The sequence below is a fragment of the Thalassophryne amazonica genome, chromosome 14 (genome assembly GCF_902500255.1).
Source record: "Thalassophryne amazonica chromosome 14, fThaAma1.1, whole genome shotgun sequence".
Lineage (NCBI taxonomy): Eukaryota > Metazoa > Chordata > Actinopteri > Batrachoidiformes > Batrachoididae > Thalassophryne > Thalassophryne amazonica.
Genome location: NC_047116.1, coordinates 25,059,981 through 25,082,190, shown reverse-complemented (window position 1 = coordinate 25,082,190; position 22,210 = coordinate 25,059,981). Strand labels below are relative to the sequence as shown.

Genomic DNA, 22,210 nt, shown 5'->3' with positions numbered 1-22,210 from the left:
GACAATTTAGCTCAGATTGTAATTCCGTTGCCGTAGAATTGCCCACTTTTTACTTACATTTATTGTGAGCTGCTAAATCAGCCATATCACACAGCGTTCAGCCAGGATGGTGTTTTGTTAGCAAGAAATCAATCCAGAATTTCTGTTATTATGCACAAATTTCTGAATTTTAAACTAGTAAATTTTACTAGTAACTTTTTTTTTTTTTAGTAAATGCAAGTTTGTTCATTTTAAACGACTGGGAGAAGTTAGCATTGATAAGTCTTGTCAAACCTTTTATTTATTTATTATTATTTTTTTTTCACAAGAAATCAATCTGAAATCTCTGTTATCATACATAAATATATTCATTTTGAATGAGTAAATTTTATTATTTTTTTGTAAATATAGGTTTATTCATTTTAAACCACTGGGAGAACTTAACGTTGATCGTTGATAAGTCCTGTGAAACTTTTTTTTTAAGCAAGAAATCAATCTGGAATTTCTGTTATTGTATCAAAATGTATTAAATTTGAACCAGTGTGAGTATAGCGTTGTTAAGGCCTGTCTGCTTTAAGTCTTCAGAAACATAAATCCATAAAACCAACCTTGGTTAAATTCCCTACTGGCTGTTCGGCTCCTTTTGTCAAGGGGGTGTGGCTTATAGCAGCTCCCTTCCATTTAAAGCAACATGCACAAACTCATGGAGCCCATCTCCTCTTCATCTACAAAATTCAGCTGCAACTATTCACCTGCTCTTTTAGATCCTAAAATAGCGCATAATATGACCCCTTTAAAACAAATTTTGCCATCAACAGGCTTGTTTTTTTTTTTTTTAATTTCGATCAGACACATTTTTTTTATTTATTTATTTTTTTACTTCTGTAATTTTCTGCCAAACAAAAATTGAAGGATTGCCCCTTTAACGTGGTAAGCACCTCATGGACATAAATGCACTTCTGTTACATAAAACACGACAGCTTGAGAAGTCGTCACGACTCAAAAAGAATTACCTTCCATGCACAGTGTATACAAATTTAATAAAATACACAACAAGTACAGTGGCCCACATTGATGTGTGTAAGCTCGGCTTATTTTCACATAAACAGCGGAGACAACAGTAAAATTACAAATACATTCTTAAAAAACAGTTTATAGGAACTTCAGATGGTTTTATGAAAAGGGACGTTCCCTGTCGCACCACCATTAACAGTTCATAAGACACTTCACTTTTGTATGTAACGTCACTGATATGTATTCCAGTTGCCTGTGATATTTAAAGAGATGTTCCTTATACACTGAATGGAGACAGAAAGCTTCACTGTACAAAAGCAGACGGGACTCAATAGCTTAACAGTAGCAATTTGTTCAACAGCCTCACAAAATCTGAGTTTGAAATGTGTAAAATACAGACACCGAAATTGACAGGTACAGTACACCATGAAACACTTGAAGTCAGGTAAGCACTGATTTTCTCTCCGCACCTTCACATCAATCAGTCAAGGACAAATATTTCACCGAAACACAACAAGTCACAAACTCAAAAGAACATACAAAGCAGATGGTTTTTGGTTATACAATGCGTGTCTGAAAACCCTCGGCATGTCAACGTAAACCGCGTCTTGGCCGTTAATCCGTGATATTGTCGCCACGCCCCCACCCCTGGCAGGTGAGTGCGGGTGGGATTACCTGACCTGTCAGTTAGCGGAGTCCCGCAGGTCAATTGTGCACTCGGACCCCCCGCCGCACTCCTGGCTGATGACGGAGCTGTGAATGAGGCTGCTGGACAGGGATTTGGGCCTGAGCTCGCAGGTCAGGTATGAGGGTTCCTCCAATTCGGTGTGCGGCGGTGAGCACTGGCCATCTGGAGGGCCATAGGCACTGCTGTCTGAACCTCCTTCCCTCTCTTCTTTGGACTCATGGCTGGCCAAGTCCAGGGGCAAACTATTCTTAGTGGGACTACTGGATGCGGACGGGCTCTCCTGCAATGGTGGGCTCAGAGCACGCTGGGATTTTAAGTAGGGTTTGACATTGGCCACTAGGATTGTACTGTCCCGCTGTTCCTTCCCAAACGTGCTGAGGGTTTTTCTGCTGCTGCGACTGATGGTGCCATAAATCTCTGTCTCTACCATGGCATCCATTCCCACAGGGATGAAAAGGTTGGTGCGATTATCCGCGCTGTCTGCTTGGCTTCCTACCCGTAACTTTGGCATCCAGCATCTGTCAGAATGTCCCAGTGCACGACATTCATCGGTGCAGTGGACTGATTTGTCTTGCTCTGCAGAAAAAAAAAAAATTGTTAAACACTAGTTACTGGACCATGATGTTTTTTTTTTTGTTGTTTTTGTTTGTTTTTGTTTTTTAATTCACCTGATCACATTCTGAAAAAAAAATAACGCAATGTTAAAATAGCCTCGACCATATGAGTATTGTGTTATTTATAATTTGCAGCTGTTTAGTTATTTATTACAATCTTATTGTCTTACGTACAATTTGTACATGTTCAAATCAAATCATCAGTTGTTCATGTTGTGCGAATCAAGGAATATTTGTAGATCACCCTCTGTGCATTTGCACATATTAATATTAAAGAGACAAATTTAACTCCATAGAAAGTTAACTTTGAGTTAACGAAAGTTAGCATGCAAGCTAACGTCCACAAAATGTCTTGTTAATGACACCAGAGGTGTTATCAGGTTACAAGAACAGCATTTTCAGCTTTAGAAGTGTTTATTTCTTGCTTCAGTTTTAGAAGTGTTTATTTCTTGCTTGCTTTTAGCAAGTCGCTAAACTAGGAAGTGACACCACAATGCTAACCTCCGTAAAATGTCTTATAAATAAGTTCAGAGGTGTTAACAGGTTCCAAAAAAACAGCGTTTTCAGTTTTAAAAGTGCTTACTTCTCGCTAGTGTTTACATAATATATGAGAAACATGTATATAAACACACAAAACGAAGCGGTTTTGAAGAAACTAGCAAATGATGTCACAGTGCAGCTCTACTCTAATTGGTTGTCACCCAAGGACGAAATCAGATTATAACAGAATGCGACTTTTTAAACCTCTTAAAATGCATCAAGGTTAGCCATCTTTGAATTTGTCCAAGGTCTGTGTCCCAAGAATGTTCCCTGTGAATTTGAAGACTGTGGCAGTAATAGAACTGGACTTATGCTGTACACAGCCGGACAGCCGGACGGACAGACGCCAGGTCTTCGCAATACCCGATGGTCATATGTTGGCCTCGGGTAATGAGCAACAATAACGCCACAGCACAAAACCACCAACTATAACATCCCTCCTCATCAAAATTCTAGTGATGCCTAATAAATAATGTGTGTGTGACAATTCATCTTGACTTTCTTAAATACAGACTTTTTCAAATCAACCCTGAATGCAATAATCCACTTATTTTATACAAATATAATGCCCATTTGTTTTTGCTGAACAGTTACTCAGAGTCTGCATATTTAATGATAGCACTCGCACCTGCTGTTCCAAACACCTCGTGTAGGTGTTTCCTAGAAATTATCATCTAGTGCAGAGGAAGTGAGCTGTTTTACATTTCCAGGAGCAGTAGTTTGTTTGCACAAGCAGTCACTGTCACGTTTTTAATCACATCAGCAATGTGGCACAAGCTGAGCAACTTCAGTTGCTAGAAATCAATTGCATTATTTTTTTTTTCTTTAAATCATTATTTCCTACCATTTTTAGGAAAGAATATGGTGACAAACAGATCAAATAAGTCTACAGTACAAAAATATGTGTGCAAAATAAATTTTTTAAATCTAATTTTTCATTCAAAATTGCAGTTTACTGTATTGTTGCATTTGCCAAAAAAGGTGATGTTTTCGCCTTCACCTGCAAAAACTAATACAAATTTTTATCACGCCTGGTGTGGAAAATAAAGAACATTTTGGAGCGGATAAATTGGTACAAGACTTTTTAAAAGACATTTTTTGTTATCATTTAGTTTTAATGCTTGTTATTGCCTGCCACTTCCCGAAGGTACGGTGGCCATGAGAGGTCACCACACTCAAATTAAGAGACAACACTAGCAAATGTAGAAAATGATAAATGACTGCATTCACTCCATGGACTACAAATCTCATACCTCACATTTACCCTGGCAGCATGCTGGATTAGTGGTTAGCACTGTTGCCTCACAGCAAGAAGGTCACAAGTTCTATTCCCACCTGTGGCCTTTTTGTGTGGAATTTGCATATTCTCCCTGTGTTTGTGTGGGTTTTCTCTGGGTGCTCTGTCCTCCTCCCACATTTAAAGACGGGTAGAAGCAAAAAATGGCTTTAAGTCAAGCTGTCTGAAGCTGTTTGTGGAAATAAAAAAATCAGGAAATTGACAGGTTGTCGAAAAACACAGGCTTTTAATTTGAAGCTTCGAAGTCACACCCAATGCAGCAAAATCTGAGAAAGAGTGTATATGAGACAACTCTAAAAGTGCTCTTTTGTACATTCAGAGAAAGGTGGGACTGTTGCAGTCACGTACATTTTGCCAGTAAATGAAACTGTTCAAGTTTCCCATGAAAACTCTCGCTAAGGGCCCGTTCACACATAGTACGAATAAGTACAAATCAGGGAGAATCATGGTGGAACAGCTCGTATGAGTGAACCACGAAAACATAGAGCCAATGGGCAGGCATGAACGAACCCGCTGCGACGGTGTTGTGTGAGCGGGAACACAGTGCAAGCAGCAACACAGTGCGAGCAGCTGGGACGTGGTGCACCCCATTGTGCTGCTGATATAGGGAATAATAAAATAAAAACCAGCTGTATAATTAGTTAATATCACTGGGTTGATAGAAATAATAAATAAAAGGGAACGCAATACAGAACCCCGCGGTTAAATAACCCTGGTTAAATAAAAAATAAATGCCACTCATGGGATTCGAACCTGCAGTTTACAAAAGCTCTGATTACCAGATGGAAACTTTACTACTGCGCTACAATCACTGTCTTATAACAGGAGTATGAAATGGCTAAAATCAACAAGTAGATAAATGTATTTTTTTTTAAAAGAGAAAAAAGGGCCGTGATAACTGACCGAACGGTGTTTGTTATGACGTATTTCTGTTGATATGTGACTGAAAGTGGCGTATTTATCGCACTGTTGCCTTGTCATATAATCCTACGCCGCTCACAGGACACGCATGTCTTGACAGACAGACATGTCATTCAGATTGCCTACTGCGTGTCCACATGAACTGACTGTCCGTTTCTCCAGCCCGTTGCAAGAGCGATATATGTTTTTAAGTATTTCCACGTGAGGACAGCAAGCACACACACACGCATGTCAGTCAAAACATGGTATGTCTTCTGCAGCTGTGATGTCCAGGACCAGAGATGTCTCTACGGCTGTTGGCAGGCAGCCACATCCCCGTCCGTTGAGCACACAGACCAGGGTGTCACTCTGTGATCAGATGAGAGGCGCCTCGCCTTCGGGTGAGGGGGGGGGAATGCGTGAAACACACGCACACGTGTTGGGGGGGGCAGCCGACTCTCTGGCACACCACATGCGTACTTGACAACTTTACAGTTGTGTGGGCACTTAGACAAATTTCACAGCAAGCTCGAAAGTGATTGTCTGCTGACTCTTTTCTTGCTAACAGCACAAATGGCCACACATTTTGTAAGTGCCATACGAGCGGTGTTAGATGTTCGTGTGTGTCACCTGGAATTTGGCCAACACCTGCCGCGAGAGGGATCGAATGGGCTCTCACAGGGCACACTCTGTCTTTCAGCCATGGTGTGCACAAATAGTTGTAGCAACAGGTGTACGAGGCGTTCGAGGCAGCTACGATTTTACACGTATTGCATACAATTCCTGCTTCATGGGCACTTCATGCGCAATTCGACCACATTCGTACTATGTGTGAAGGGGCCCTAAAGAATGAATGTTATCAGAGTTTCGGCTGTGGAGGAGAGACTGTGTGTTTTATCAGTGTAGCTGCAAAGCTGCAAGCTGCAAGGTTACATAAAGACAATTCATACAGAGTTTAGATGCAAAAGTTTTAGGCAGGCTATCTGTAAGGCAAAAATTAATAATTTTACATGACACATGCAAGTTAGATGAATTGGAAACTCTATAATTGTCCAGGTCTCGCTTGGAAAAGAGGTCTCGAGCTCAATGGGACTAACCTGATTCAATTAAAGTGTCAGTTTGCTGCCATGCACAGTGCTCACTGTATACTAGGAGCAACTTGGGGACTCAGGACCTTGCCAAGAGCCCTTAAAGCCTGATTTATGCTTCTCCGTCTCTGCAGCTCCGTAGCAACGCAGAGCCCTCTGCATCACTGCGTACCCTCTCCGTAGCCTGACATGCACCTCCCAAAAATTGAAACTACATGTTGAAACGACAGAAACTGCAACAGCTTGTTGGTCATTTTTCCGGGTTCACTCCTTCCTCTCCCTTCATATTTAAAAGTTTCTGCAGTGCGCACACGATTACATTTCAATCATGGATCAAATACAGGAACACTGGCAGAAAATTCTGCAAATATGACCAACTTTACAACACGGAGTAGAAAAACAAAGAAACTCAAATGACCAACAATTCACGGAGGGAAGTTACACGTAGTGTTCTTGTGGCCTGACTGATGGTTAGAACTGAGGATCCGCTGGTCTCTAGCCCACCGTTTAACCACTACCTCCACCATCACCTCCCTGCATACGAAACATGCACGCATGCATGCACAGCACGCACGCACAAGCCCTGCAGCAGGGAGTTGTATTAAAAACAGACTTGCACATTGAGACGGTGCTTGCAAACACAGAAAACACAAATAAATCTAACCTACAGCACATACAGCAATTTGACTTGACAGTGTGTCTGCTTCAAATTCAGACAAAGCACAGAAAAAAATATAGAAGTTTTGCAAATAGCCAGAACATAAACACAACACAAAAATAACCATTCAGGTATTCTGTTATGTTTGGGCTATGGCACATACCTGATCGGCAGAGTTGAATAAATTATTAATGATTAAACCTTGAACTTGCTATAGTAAGTCCCTTCAGCTGCTTCCCTGTGTTTTTTATCACACGGGGTCACCACAGCAGATCCAACAAGGATCTGCATGTTTATTTGGCACAAATTTTACGGTGGAAGCCCTACCTGACGTAACTTCACATTACATGGAGAAATATGGCAGGGGTGGGGAGCCACCACTTGGCCACCCCCATCACCACCCCCAACCTTGAACCAGCTATGTTGCATTTTATTATTTTATTTGCAATGCTCTGAGTAGTGTCAGTGAAAGTGCTCCAGGCTGAAATCTGTTTTTGCATTTTTAGTATTTGCATTGTTGTGAAATGCTCATTGTAACACTCTTTGCAACACATCTATGTTTGTGCGAGCATTGTCTGTTTTGACAGCAAATGTTTGACCAAATTCAGTTGTTGCCTGTTCTGTAGGTTATATTTGTTTGTGTTCTGTGTTTTTTCAATTTGTAAGACTTTTTGATTTAACTACTACTGCTACTACTACTACTTTTGCATTTAGATTAGATTAGATTAGAGAGAACTTTATTAATCCCTTGGGAAGACTCCCTCAGGGAAACTGAGGTTCCAGCAGCACATGTATAGCAGCACACAGGGTAAGAAGCACACAGAGTATCAAAAGTGAAAAAAACAAAAAAACAATTTGTAAATATAAATACACATACACAAATATAAATACCAGACATAGTGATCGCTACTGGTTTACTGGCTACTACTGTTCCTCTCCTTCCAGTCCCCTGTCTTCTTGTTTGCAAGTGTTCTCTGCATTTGCTAGTGGTGTGGCCTCTTTACGCCACCATTCAAAAGAAATACTAATACCACAATAAAAGCATGTTAATATGTGCAGTGTTACCACAGTTACTTTATTAGTTACTTTATACAGTTACTTCATTAGCACCATAGTGTTACTAATGAAGTAACTAATAAAGTTACTAATAAACTAATAAAGTTTGTTGCCGACAAGTTGTCGGCAGCTACTAAATGTAACTAATAAGGCAACTAGTAATCTAACTTGATTACTCTTAAGATTGAGTTATCAGCAAAGTAACTTATACTCAATTTTAAAAATAACCAGTGTTGGGAAACTAACTTTGGAAAGTTACTTCATTAGTTACTTTATACAGATATATTTTACAGTTACTTTATACAGTTGCTTCATTAGCAGCTGCAGACAACTTGTCGGCAGCTGCTGAATGTAATTAATACAGTAACTCATGATCTAATTTGGTTATTTTTAAGATTTAGTATTCAGAAAAGTAACTATGAGTTACTTTGCTGATTGGTCAATCTTAAGAGTAACAAAGTTAGATTACTAGTTACCTTATTAGTTACATTACTTATTAGTTACATGCTGTCGGCAGATTCTAATAAAGTAATTACATAAAGCTGCTAATGAAGTAACTGCATAAAGTAACTGTATAAAGCAACTAAACAAAGTAACTTGTCAAAGTTACTTTCACAACACTGAAAATAACCAAGTTTGATTACTAGTTACTTTATTAGTTACATTCAGTAGCTGCTGACAAGTTGTCTGCAGCTGCTAATGAAGTAACGGTATAAAGTAACCATATAATGTAACTGTATAAAGTTACTAATAAAGTAGCTTTTCAAAGTAACTATGGCAACACTGAATATGTGACATTTCTGGCAGATTCATGCAAAACCTCCTATAAACAGACTACAGCATGTTTTTTTAAAACGCCATTCTGAAACACATTTTATGTGTAACTACGCACGCCAAAGACGAATCCTCAAAATGAATATTTTTGAGTGTCCGGCTTTAGCAGTTACTCTATGAGATAGATATCTGAGCTGATTTGAGATTGTGTGCCTTTGTGTGTTTGTTGGTTTCTTTTGTGACAGTTGATTAGCAGGAATGGCTCAAACAAGAATAAACTGACTTTCTCAGAACTTATGACTCTTAGGACGAGGTTAGAAAAAGAAAATAATAATGTTTTGGAGCAGATGCAGGGGATTTCTCCTAACTTGTGTTTGACATGTAAATGGTCATTCATATGCTAACGAGTGGTGGTGTAATTATTATTATTACTACTACTAAGTGAGTCTAGAGTATAATCAGCAGCTGTTGTGTGAACATTTCTTGCCGCTTCCCTGTTGTTTCGCTGCTGCCTGAACCACAGCACTAAGTAAAGCAGCTCTCACACATGACCGAGTTTCAGAGCCGAGTTCTCCCCAGCGGCCGGGCTCATAAATAGCTCGGGGGGGGTCAGGGTCACCAGTATGCCCGTGTGGCTAGGCATGAGCCGGGAAAGGTCAGATAAACTTGTATTGTATTAAATGTATTAAAAGCTTTTGGGAGCTCGGTTGGAGTCTCAGCATTGATCTGAAGCCCCTTTACAAACCGGGCCTGTGTAGAGTTGCATTGTGCTGCGTATCTATTACACAGGAATGGCTGCGTATGTTGGGCACAGTGGGAGAAGCTTTACCCGCCTATTCTTCTTCTATGGTTTTGAAGCTTCACTGCCAGTTAAGTTCACCAGAGTCCAGCGGGATGAATAAAATCGAGCAATGCAGGTATGTACTGATATATATATATATATATATATATATATATATATATATATATATATATATATATATATATATATATATATATATATATATATATATATATATATATATATATATAAGGATTTTTTGCCGGACTGGTGTAGGGTAGCGTGCAATTGGCATGGTGTACAGTAGCGCAGTGTTACGTAAACTTGCATACAGTAGCGGAGTGTTGCATAGACTTGTGTAGAGCACTGGTTGTCGGTGAAAAAAAAAACCCTTTGTGAGCTCGGCATAGGGCTGCATATGCTTGGCGTAGTCGGTACTCCACATTACACAAGTCTTGGTTGGCCTGGTGTGAAAGGGGCTTTGGTAGGTTTGGGGAAACCTACAATCCCAAATATGCCAAAAGGGTACACCAAGTTCATCCAGAGTGAAGCTGAATAATGCCCGGTTCTCTCAGGTTGAGTGTGAGTTGGGTTGGGGTTGTTGGAGGGACTTGGGGGAAGTGATGGTCTTGTGGTTTAGCATTGGGCTTGAGACCAGAAGATCCTCGGTTCAAACCCCAGCCTGACCGTTCCCCAAGTTCCCCAAGTTGCTCCCGGTGTTAGTGAGTGCCTTGCGTGGCAGCACCCTGACATTGATGGGTGAATGTGAAGCATCATTGTAAAGCGCTTCGAGCGTCTGATGCAGATGGAAAAGCGCTATATAAATGAAGAGTTCAGATGCAAAACCCAGTAAGTCCCTTTTTTTTCAAATGGAGAAAAATGCAGTTGAAAATGGAGATTTAAAGGAAACCTTATGCGGAAATGCACAGTTTGTTCAAATTCTTTCATATTTTGCACACTGATGGTCCCCTTGACAGCCAAGTAGATGTTGGCGTCAACTAAAAATTTATGGTTTTGGAGATACTGGGTTTTGCATCTGAACTCTTCAAATGCAGTCCATTTACCAGTTATTTACCATTTGGGGGACTAATGTGAGCTAATGAGAGCTGCTTGGGGAAATCAACTGAGTTGTGTGGAGGTATGACTCTAACTACTGCGTGGAACAACGTCAAACTGGGCCAGCTGTGAGACTTACTTTCCTCCTCACATTACATTAGCGACACAGCGGTGAACTGTGTATTCATAAACACGACAAAACTGAACTGTCAATAGCGCCACTAACAAAAGAATGTGAAATGAGCCGACTTGAGTGACTTGTTGATAAGTCTTTCATGGTATTTAATGGCATTCTTCTACACAACATATCAGACGTGGATCTCCTGATTATTCATCTACACTTCCAGCACGCCGCTGCATAGCAGGAAGAATAACGGCGGAGGCACCATAAATATGTCTCTTTCTATCCATTTTACATCAAATCTTATCCTGGGAGGCTGAATAAACACACAGCGCAGCTCACACCACAAGCCAGTTCCACTGTGCTATCAAACTTAATTTGAGGATGACAATAAGGCTTATTGCTTGATGCAAAAGGTGTGTTTTTGTAAATGACAATAAATGAAAACTTCCCCCTGTTGTGTCTCAGTCAAACCTGACTGTTGTCATTTTCTGTAAATATCTTCTTTTATGTGTTTGTGCCGACAGCTGATAATGTTCACAATGGGTATCCAAAAGCATGAAAAATTGGTAATATAATTGGAACATTTAGTGTTATTAGCTACATGAGCTGAGTTCACACATGCCGTGCCTGCAGCATGACACGTACTCACGCACGTGGCACTGTGCAAAAGTTATAGGCGCCCAACAGTTTTGATTAAAATGTTGTGTGTCGTGCTTTTTTCTTTGTCGGCGTGTCAACAGAAAATTAAATTTGAAATGCTCAAACATTCCTACATCAACAATTATCAAATGAGAGCTTTTTTTTTTTTTTTTGCTGTTTCATTCAATCAATCATTGACTTATCAAGTTATGAACCTCAGTCAAAAACAAGTTTAAAAAAATTGTTTGTAGTTGTTGTCTTTGAGCCTTTTTAAAATTGTACTATACATCTAGAGTATGTAAACAACCATAATGACAATGACAACAGTAATAATAATAATAATAGATTTATATCGCATTTTCTACTTGAAAATGTCAAAGTGCTCTCCATAGTGAAAACCTCTCAATAGAATACATATATGTGTATGTATGTATACACACAACAGATTCAAAAGAAGTGGACCTTATGAGTTCATGTTATTCCTGTTGTGTGTTGGGGGTGTGGCTGGATATTTTGGTGTTCTTTTCTTTTCTTTGCTCTCCAGGTGGCATGAGAACTGATTTGTCTGTGGAGAAGGTGCTGGCTGAAGAATCCTTCACTCTCGTCAACATCATGTGAGCACCTGTGAATGGTGCTCACATGCAACCTTAAAGACTTTCAGCTGAAGCAGATAATTGGATGGCGTTCTGCATTTAAGTCATGTGTGATTCAAGCAGAACTGCCGGGAACTCGACCTTGTGATGTTCGTTTGTGAGACGCTGAGGACCGCGCCTGGGTTTGACACATCGAGCCCGTGAAGCAAGGAAGGGTGAGGGACACATGCTGTCAGCACACATCAATGATTGTTTGACTAATTGTTGATAGTAACTTGGTATTTTGTTACGCAGTATACTTGAATTGTGATGAGGATTGTGCAGCTCGCTTCTCACTGCTGTGGCATGCGGACAAGTGGTCCTCCACCTGTTGTGAGAAGCTGCTTATTTGCGTAAAGCTTAAAATACAGACCTGTATGTGTTGCTGATAGTGTGTGTCTTTTGAAGGATATTAGTTGTAACTGCTTCGCAGAGAGTCGGTTTGTCGTGTCCACCTGGGGGGTGTTTGGCGGTGGTAGTGGGTCCAGGAGCGCCAGGCTTCGATCCTTTTGGGCGCTGGAGAGCGTGCCAGCCTTCCCTCCACCAGAAGGACGCTATTTCTGTTTTTACACTTTTTATGCACCAGTGGGTGAAATAAATATATTGTTTTTGGAACCGCTTTTCTGGTTATTTGTAGCGCTGGGTTCCGTCTGACGCAGGTCCGCTCCTCAACCCGCGTCGACACATAACAGTAGTTCCCGGCCATTCCATAATGGACCCAGCGGCAGCGGCGGTTCCTTTTGCCGAAAAAGTTCAAGAACACTTGGAGAAAATATGGAAGCAATTACAGCATCTCGCAAACCAAATTAAACAAACAGACGCCCGTGTTACGGAGATTGCAGCGCAAGCCGTTCCGCTTCCTGCTGCTCCAGCTGCGGCACCATCGATACCGGTGCAGATAATTCCGTCACCCAGAGATTCGGCGTCCGAACCGATTGTTTGTCGTCCGGAGCCTTGTGCGGGAGATGTCGAAGCCTGTGCTTCGTTTTTGATGCAATGTTCTCTGGTTTCTGCTCAGTCAGGTTGGAACGCCGCAGCTTTATGAGGAATGTTTGTAGATGGGTTAAATGAGTCATTAAAAGACGAGCCAGCAGTCCGTGACGAGCCAAACGATTTAGATGAGCTAATATCGTTGGTGATTCGTCTAGATGATCGGATGAAGGAGCGTGGACGCGAGAGAGGGCGGCCTTCAGAGCGGGTTTTTTCGTCTCGGGGCTTTCCCCGACACAGATCTGGGCCGCCTCTTCTTCGCCCCACTGAGGCTCCTCCGACGGGACCTCTGGCTCCTCCTGTTGACGAGCCCAAGCAGCTCGGACAAACAGAGATTACTGTATTGCCCCGACATATAAGCGTCAAGAAAAATAATGGTGACGTATCTCCAGGTGTTCTGGGACAGGCAAAACACACATAAAAAAAAACAAAAAACAATACGGGTTAATGTTTTGTTTTCTTTAAATAGGGGTTATAATTTGTTTGGGGAGTCAGAGGCGTGTTTGGTGGAGTGAATGTTAGGCGGTTAGAAGCCCGTCTGGGCTCACTTAATTGTTAATTTTTATGTGTTTTTAGGTATTTTCTGTTTGGGTTGTTGGGTCGTTTTATTTTGTTGTGTTTTATTTCCCTACATCCCTAACCCCAACCTCACTTGCCCCAAGACCGTTTGTCTTGTGGGTTGTGGGGTGGTGCAGGTTGGTCACGCTGAGCGTTCTCAGAAGACCTCTGCACCTGGGGGGGGGGGTGTTAGGGGCGTTTTTCTTGGTTTGGTTAGGGCCCGGTTCCACTCCAGCCTCGGTGAGCCTTTGTACCGTTCATCATTGGTGTTGCCGGGGTGTGGTGCAGCGGAGACATACCTCAGTCGGAGGGGTGGGCCGATCTGTTGCCGTTCGCCATTTCGGTAGTTCCACCCCTCCCGAGAGGCTGGGGTATGGTCGAGTTGGGGCACCAGACGTATTTCCGCTTTTCCGCTGCGCCTTGGGGTTGGGGCTGGGTTAGTTTTTCCTGTTCCCTTCCCCGGCTTAATGTTTTGAGCCGGTCGCCAAAATTGAGCCGCCGAGGGGCTCTGGGAGGGACCTGGAGTCTTTCGGGGTGCCGGGGAGGGTAACAGGGTTTACGGTCGTTTTATATCCCCCCGGGGTTGTTTTTGGTAGTCCTCCGGGGGTTGAATTTTGATTTTGTTCTGTTTCCTTCCGGGTTCCACCTCCAGGGTTTGATGGGGCGGTCCTCTGGGGGGGAATTGGCTTGGGGCCAACTAGCCAAGTGTGGCCGGGTCTGGGGTTCCGCGGTTGTGGGGAGGGTACCTCCTGGGGTTGATGGTACGGTCCTCTGGGGGGTGCCGTTTGCTCCATGTATACCTGGGGACCTGTGTGGGATTCTGGTTCTGGCTGTTCCTCCTGGAACTGGCGGTAAAGGCCTTCTGGGGGGGGTTGGGCTCTGCAGGTCATTCTGGGGGGGTTGTTTGTTATTTTTCTTTATGCATTTATGTTTGTATTGTGTTTGTGGGGCTGTGTTGGGTTTTTGCGTTTGGGAGTTTTTCTTTTCTTCCCGGGGTTTGATGGGAGGTTTTGGGTGGGTTTTGTGTTTTTTCCTGTGTGTTGGATTGTACTGGGGAATGTTTTGGGGCTTTTGTTGATGCCAGCCGGCCTTCCAGCTGCAGTGCCCTGTCCTGCTGTCTGTGGTGGACCTTGGGAGCGTGGTGCTGTCTGCTTCCTGACGAGGACCCCGGAGGGAGGTGCTGTTCTCGGGCCTGGTCTGTTCGGTCGCCGTTAAAGGGGGGGTACTGTTGTGTGTTGGGGGTGTGGCTGGATATTTTGGTGTTCTTTTCTTTTCTTTGCTCTCCAGGTGGCATGAGAACTGATTTGTCTGTGGAGAAGGTGCTGGCTGAAGAATCCTTCACCCTCATCAACATCATGTGCAGCACCTGTGAATGGTGCTCACATGCAACCTTAAAGACTTTCAGCTGAAGCAGTTAATTGGATGGCGTTCTGCATTTAAGTCATGTGTGATTCAAGCAGAACTGCCGGGAACTCGACCTTGTGATGTTCGTTTGTGAGACGCTGAGGACCGCGCCTGGGTTTGACACATCGAGCCCATGAAGCAAGGAAGGGTGAGGGACACATGCTGTCAGCACACATCAAAGGTGATTAAGTGTTTGACTAATTGTTGATAGTAACTTGGTATTTTGTTACGCAGTATACTTGAATTGTGATGAGGATTGTGCAGCTCGCTTCTCACTGCTGTGGCATGCGGACAAGTGGTCCTCCACCTGTTGTGAGAAGCTACTTATTTGCATAAAGCTTAAAATACAGACCTGTATGTGTTGCTGATAGTGTGTGTCTTTTGAAGGATATTAGTTGTAACTGCTAACTTACCTCACCTCTTCTATGCTTCGCAGAGAGTCGGTTTGTCGTGTCCACCTGGGGGGTGTTTGGCGGTGGTAGTGGGTCCAGAAGCGCCGGGCTTCGATCCTTTTGGGCGCTGGAGAGCGTGCCAGCCTTCACTCCACCAGAAGGACGCTATTTCTGTTTTTACACTTTTTATGCACCAGTGGGTGAAATAAATATATTGTTTTTGGAACCGCTTTTCTGGTTATTTGTAGCGCTGGGTTCCGTCTGACGCAGGTCCGCTCCTCAACCCGCGTCGACACATAACAATTCCTGCAAACAATACTAAATGTAGTGTAGCTTCAACGAGACTTGATACTACACTCTGATCATCACCGATGCACAATCTCTTATCTTGTAAAATTCTGAATATCAATCATAACTATGTTTCTGCAACTAAATTAGTTTTTGTTTCATTTCTGATTAATCTGGATTGTTGTGAAATTGATCATTTTGCTTATAACATGTCAGAAAATAATTTTTCACATTTAAGAAGCTGGAAGCACAGAATTGTTTTCATATGGCTCAAAGCAGCAGTCAGATCATTTTATTTTGATCAGCTAAGTGATTACCAAATAATTATCGCTGTTCCACAGTTGGGAGTGAGGAACTTGATCAGATTTTGGATTGCGGCCATGATGAGGAGCAAGCAATTGTTGGAGATGATGTGACCTTGTGCAGTTTGATGAGCGATCTACATACACAAACTGGAAGAGTTTTGCCAGACAAACAAACAACAAAGAATAAGCTGTCTGCTCTGTAGTAAAATGGTAAATGGACTGCATTTATATAGCGCTGTTCCATCTGCATCAGACGCTCAAAGCGCTTTATAAATAATGCCTCACATTCACCCCAATGTGAGGGTGCTGCCATACAGAGCGCTCACTACACACCGGGAGCAACTAGGGGATTAAGAACCTTGCTCAAGGGCCCTTAGTGATTTTCCATTTTGGCTGGGATTTGAGCCAAGGATCTTCTGGTCTCAAGCCCAACACCTTAACCACTCTAGTGGTTAAGGTGTCGGGCTTTGTGGAAGTTGGGCGATGTAGTAGTTATGTTAAAATCAACATCAATCAATCAATCAATCAATCAATCAACTTTTTTCTTATATAGCGCCAAATCACAACAAACAGTTGCCCCAAGGCGCTCCACATTGCAAGGCAAGGCCATACAATAATTATGAAAAACCCCAACGGTCAAAACGACCCCCTATGAGCAAGCACTTGGCCACAGTGGGAAGGAAAAACTCCCTTTTAACAGGAAGAAACCTCCAGCAGAACCAGGCTCAGGGAGGGGCAGACTTCTGCTGAGACTGGTTGGGGCTGAGGGAAAGAACCAGGAAAAAGAGATCGATCACTAATGATTAAATGCAGAGTGATGCATACGGAGCAAAAAGAGAAAGAAACAGTGCATCATGGGAACCCCCCCACAGTCTACGTCTAAAGCAACATAACCAAGGGATGGTCCAGGGTCACCCGATCCAGCCCTAACTATAAGCCTTAGCGAAAAGGAAAGTTTTAAGCCTAATCTTAAAAGTAGAGAGGGTATCTGTCTCCCTGATCTGAATTGGGAGCTGGTTCCACAGGAGAGGAGCCTGAAAGCTGAAGGCTCTGCCTCCCATTCTACTCTTACAAACCCTAGGAACTACAAGTAAGCCTGCAGTCTGAGAGCGAAGCGCTCTAATGGGGTAATATGGTACTACGAGGTCCCTAAGATAAGATGGGACCTGATTATTCAAAACCTTATAAGTAAGAAGAAGAATTTTAAATTCTATTCTAGCATTAACAGGAAGCCAATGAAGGGAGGCCAACACGGGTGAGATATGCTCTCTCCTGCTAGTCCCTGTCAGTACTCTAGCTGCAGCATTCTGAACCAACTGAAGGCTTTTTAGGGAACTTTTAGGACAACCTGATAATAATGAATTACAATAGTCCAGCCTAGAGGAAATAAATGCATGAATTAGTTTTTCAGCATCACTCTGAGACAAGACCTTTCTGATTTTAGAGATATTGCGTAAATGCAAAAAGGCAGTCCTACATATTTGTTTAATATGCGCTTTGAATGACATATCCTGATCAAAAATAACTCCAAGATTTCTCACAGTATTACTAGAGATCAGGGAAATGCCATCCAGAGTAACGATCTGGTTAGACACCATGCTTCTAAGATTTGTGGGGCCAAGTACAATAACTTCAGTTTTATCTGAGTTTAAAAGCAGGAAATTAGAGGTCATCCATGTCTTTATGTCTGTAAGACAATCCTGCAGTTTAGCTAATTGGTGTGTATCCTCTGGCTTCATGGATAGATAAAGCTGGGTATCATCTGCGTAACAATGAAAATTTAAGCAATACCGTCTAATAATACTGCCCAAGGGAAGCATGTATAAAGTGAATAAAATTGGTCCTAGCACAGAACCTTGTGGAACTCCATAATTAACTTTAGTCTGTGAAGAAGATTCCCCATTTACATGAACAAACTGTAATCTATTAGACAAATATGATTCAAACCACCGCAGCGCAATGCCTTTAATACCTATGACATGCTCTAATCTCTGTAATAAAATTTTATGGTCAACAGTATCAAAAGCAGCACTGAGGTCCAACAGAACAAGCACAGAGATAAGTCCACTGTCCGAAGCCATAAGAAGATCATTTGTAACCTTCACTAATGCTGTTTCTGTACTATGATGAATTCTAAAACCTGACTGAAACTCTTCAAATAGACCATTCCTCTGCAGGTGATCAGTTAGCTGTTTTACAACTACCCTCTCAAGAATCTTTGAGAGAAAAGGAAGGTTGGAGATTGGCCTATAATTAGCTAAGATAGCTGGGTCAAGTGATGGCTTTTTAAGTAATGGTTTAATTACTGCCACCTTAAAGGCCTGTGGTACATAACCAACTAACAAAGATAGATTGATCATATTTAAGATTGAAGCATTAAATAATGGTAGGACTTCCTTGAGCAGCCTGGCAGGAATGGGGTCTAATAAGCATGTTGATGGTTTGGATGAAGTAACTAATGAAAATAACTGACAGAACAATCGGAGAGAAAGAGTCTAACCAAATACCGGCATCACTGAAAGCAGCCAAAGATAACGATACATCTTTGGGATGGTTATGAGTAATTTTTTCTCTAATAGTCAAAATTTTGTTAGCAAAGAAAGTCATGAAGTCATTACTAGTTAAAGTTAATGGAATACTCAGCTCAATAGAGCTCTGACTCTTTGTCAGCCTGACTACAGTGCTGAAAAGAAACCTGGGGTTGTTCTTATTTTCTTCAATTAGTGATGAGTAGAAAGATGTCCTAGCTTCACGAAGGGCTTTCTTATAGAGCAACAAACTCTTTTTCCAGGCTAAGTGAAGATCTTCTAAATTAGTGAGACGCCATTTCCTCTCCAACTTACGGGTTATCTGCTTTAAGCTACGAGTTTGTGAGTTATACCACAGAGTCAGACACTTCTGATTTAAAGCTCTCTTTTTAAGAGGAGCTACAGCATCCAAAGTTGTCTTCAATGAGGATGTAAAACTATTGACAAGATACTCTAACTCCCTTACAGAGTTTAGGTAGCTACTCTGCTCTGTGTTGGTATATGACATTAGAGAACATAAAGAAGGAATCATATCCTTAAACCTAGTTACAGCGCTTTCTGAAAGACTTCTAGTGTAATGAAACTTATTCCCCACTGCAGGGTAGTCCATCAGGGTAAATGTAAATGTTATTAAAAATGATCAGACAAAAGGGAGTTTCAGGGAATACTGTTAAGTCTTCTATTTCCATACCATAAGTCAGAACAAGATCTAAAATATGATTAAAGTGGTGGGTGGACTCATTTACTTTTTGAGCAAAGCCGATAGAGTCTAATAATAGATTAAATGCAGTGTTGAGGCTGTCATTCTCAGCATCTGTGTGGATGTTAAAATCGCCCACTATAATTATCTTATCTGAGCTAAGCATTAAGTCAGACAAAAGGTCTGAAAATTCACAGAGAAACTCACAGTAACGACCAGGTGGACGATAGATAATAACAAATAAAACTGGTTTTTGGGACTTCCAATTTGGATGGACAAGACTAAGAGACAAGCTTTCAAATGAATTAAAGCTCTGTCTAGGTTTTTGATTAATTAATAAGCTGGAATGGAAGATTGCTGCTAATCCTCCGCCCCGGCCCGTGCTACAAGCATTCTGACAGTTAGTGTGACTCGGGGGTGTTGACTCATTTAAACTAACATATTCATCCTGCTGTAACCAAGTTTCTGTTAGGCAGAATAAATCAATACGTTGATCAATTATTATATCATTTACCAACAGGGACTTAGAAGAAAGAGACCTAATGTTTAATAGACCACATTTAACTGTTTTAGTCTGTGGTGCAATTGAAGGTGCTATATTATTTTTTCTTTTTGAATTTTTATGCTTAAATAGATTTTTGCTAGTTATTGGTGGTCTGGGAGCAGGCACCGTCTCTACGGGGATGGGGTAATAAGGGGATGGCAGGGGGAGAGAAGCTGCAGAGAGGTGTGTAAGACCACAGCTCTGCCTCCTGGTCCCAACGCTAGACAGTCACAGTTTGGAGGATCCCAAAAAATTGGCCAGATTTCTAGAAATGAGAGCTGCTCCCTCTAAAGTGGGATGGATGCCGTCTCTCCTAACAAACCAGGTTTTCCCCAGAAGCTTTGCCAATTATCAATGAAGCCCACCTCATTTTTTGGACACCACTCAGACAGCCAGCAATTCAAGGAGAACATGCGGCTAAACATGTCACTCCCGGTCTGATTGGGGAGGGGCCCAGAGAAAACAACAGAGTCCGACATTGTTTTTGCAAAGTTACACACCGATTCAATGTTAATTTTAGTGACCTCCGATTGGCGTAACCGAGTGTCATTACTGCCGACGTGAATTACAATCTTACCAAATTTACGCTTAGCCTTAGCCAGCAATTTCAAATGTCCTTCGATGTCGCCTGCTCTGGCCCCCGGAAGACAATTGACAATGGTTGCTGGTGTCGCTAACTTCACATTTCTCAAAACAGAGTCGCCAATAACTAGAGTTTGATCCTCGGCGAGTGTATCGTCGAGTGGGGAAAAACGGTTAGAGATGTGAACGGGTTGACGGTGTACACGGGGCTTCTGTTTAGGGCTACGCTTCCTCCTCACAGTCACCCAGTCAGCCTGCCTTCCCGACTGCACGGGGTCTGCCAGGGGGGAACTAACGGCGGCTAAGCTACCTTGGTCCGCACCGACTACAGGGGCCTGGCTAGCTGTAGAATTTTCCACGGTGCGGAGCCGAGCCTCCAATTCGCCCAGCCTGGCCTCCAAAGCTACGAATAAGCTGCACTTATTACAAGTACCGTTACTGCTAAAAGAGGCCGAGGAATAACTAAACATTTCACACCCAGAGCAGAAAAGTACGGGAGAGACAGGAGAAGCCGCCATGCTAAAACGGCTAAGAGCTAGTAGCTACGCTAAGCTAGCGGATTCCCAAACAGGGAATCCGACACTAGACAGGCTGTGGAGCAGCACAGGTAACGCACGACAACAGTGCTAAAATAAAATAAAAATCCACTAGACAGGCTGTGGAGCAGCACAGGTAACGCACAACAACAGTGCTAAAAAATAAAATAAAATAAAAATAAAAATCCACTGGACAGGCTGTGGAGCAGCACAGGTAACGCACGACAACAGTGCCGAAAAACAAAATAAAATAAAAATAAAAATCCACTAGACAGGCTGTGGAGCAGCACAGGCAACGCACGACAACAGTGCCAAAAAAAATAAAATCAAAATCAAAATCCACTGGACAGGCTGTGGAGCAGCACAGGTAACGCACGACAACAGTGCTAAAAAAAAATAAAATAAAAATCAAAATCCACTGGACAGGCTGTGGAGCAGCACAGGTAACGCACGACAACAGTGCTAAATCAAAATCCACTGGACAGGCTGTGGAGCAGCACAGGTAACGCACGACAACGGTGCCAAAACAAAACAAAAAACCACTAGACAGGCTGTGGAGCAGCACAGGTAACACACGACAGCAGTGCTAAAAAATAAAATAAAAATCCACTGGACAGGCTGTGGAGCAGCACAGGTAACGCACGACAACAGTGCTAAAAAAAAATAAAATAAAAATCCACTGGACAGGCTGTGGAGCAGCACAGGTAACGCACGACAACAGTGCTAAAAAAAAATAAAATAAAAATCCACTGGACAGGCTGTGGAGCAGCACAGGTAACACACGACAACAGTGGTAAAAAATAAAATAGAAATCCACTGGACAGGCTGAGGAGCAGCACAGATAACACACGACAACAGTGCTAAAAAATAAAATAAAAATCCACTGGACAGGCTGTGGAGCAGCACAGGTAACACACGACAACAGTGGTAAAAAATAAAATAAAAATCCACTGGACAGGCTGTGGAGCAGCACAGGTAACACACGACAACAGTGGTAAAAAATAAAATAAAAATCCACTGGACAGGCTGTGGAGCAGCACAGGTAACACACGACAACAGTGGTAAAAAATAAAATAAAAATCCACTGGACAGGCTGTGGAGCAGCACAGGTAACACACGACAACAGTGCTAAAAAATAAAATAAAAATCCACTGGACAGGCTGTGGAGCAGCACAGGTAACACACGACAACAGTGGTAAAAAATAAAATAAAAATCCACTCGACAGGCTGTGGAGCAGCACAGGTAACACACGACAACAGTGCTAAAAAAAATAAAATAAAAATCAAAATCCACTGGACAGGCTGTGGAGCAGCACAGGTAAAAATCCACTGAACAGGCTGTGGAGCAGCACAGGTAACACACGACAACAGTGCTAAAAAATAAAATAAAAATCCACCGGACAGGCCGTGGAGCAGCACAGGTAACACACGACAACAGTGCTAAAAAATAAAATAAAAATCCACTGGACAGGCTGTGGAGCAGCACAGGTAAAAATCCACTGAACAGGCTGTGGAGCAGCACAGGTAACACACGACAACAGTG

General features: G+C 42.3%; 1 protein-coding gene across 1 annotated transcript in view; it reads right to left on the bottom strand.

Moving 5' to 3' along the window:
• Positions 1–877: 877 nt before the first annotated feature.
• LOC117524182 (protocadherin-17-like) overlaps positions 878–22,210 on the bottom strand; it is a 47,253-nt gene continuing 25,920 nt past the window's right edge. The window contains 2 exon segments of the mRNA XM_034185938.1: positions 878–2,257; positions 16,136–16,139. Coding sequence (XP_034041829.1) covers positions 1,677–2,257; positions 16,136–16,139 — 585 coding nt within the window. The 3' untranslated portion in view covers positions 878–1,676.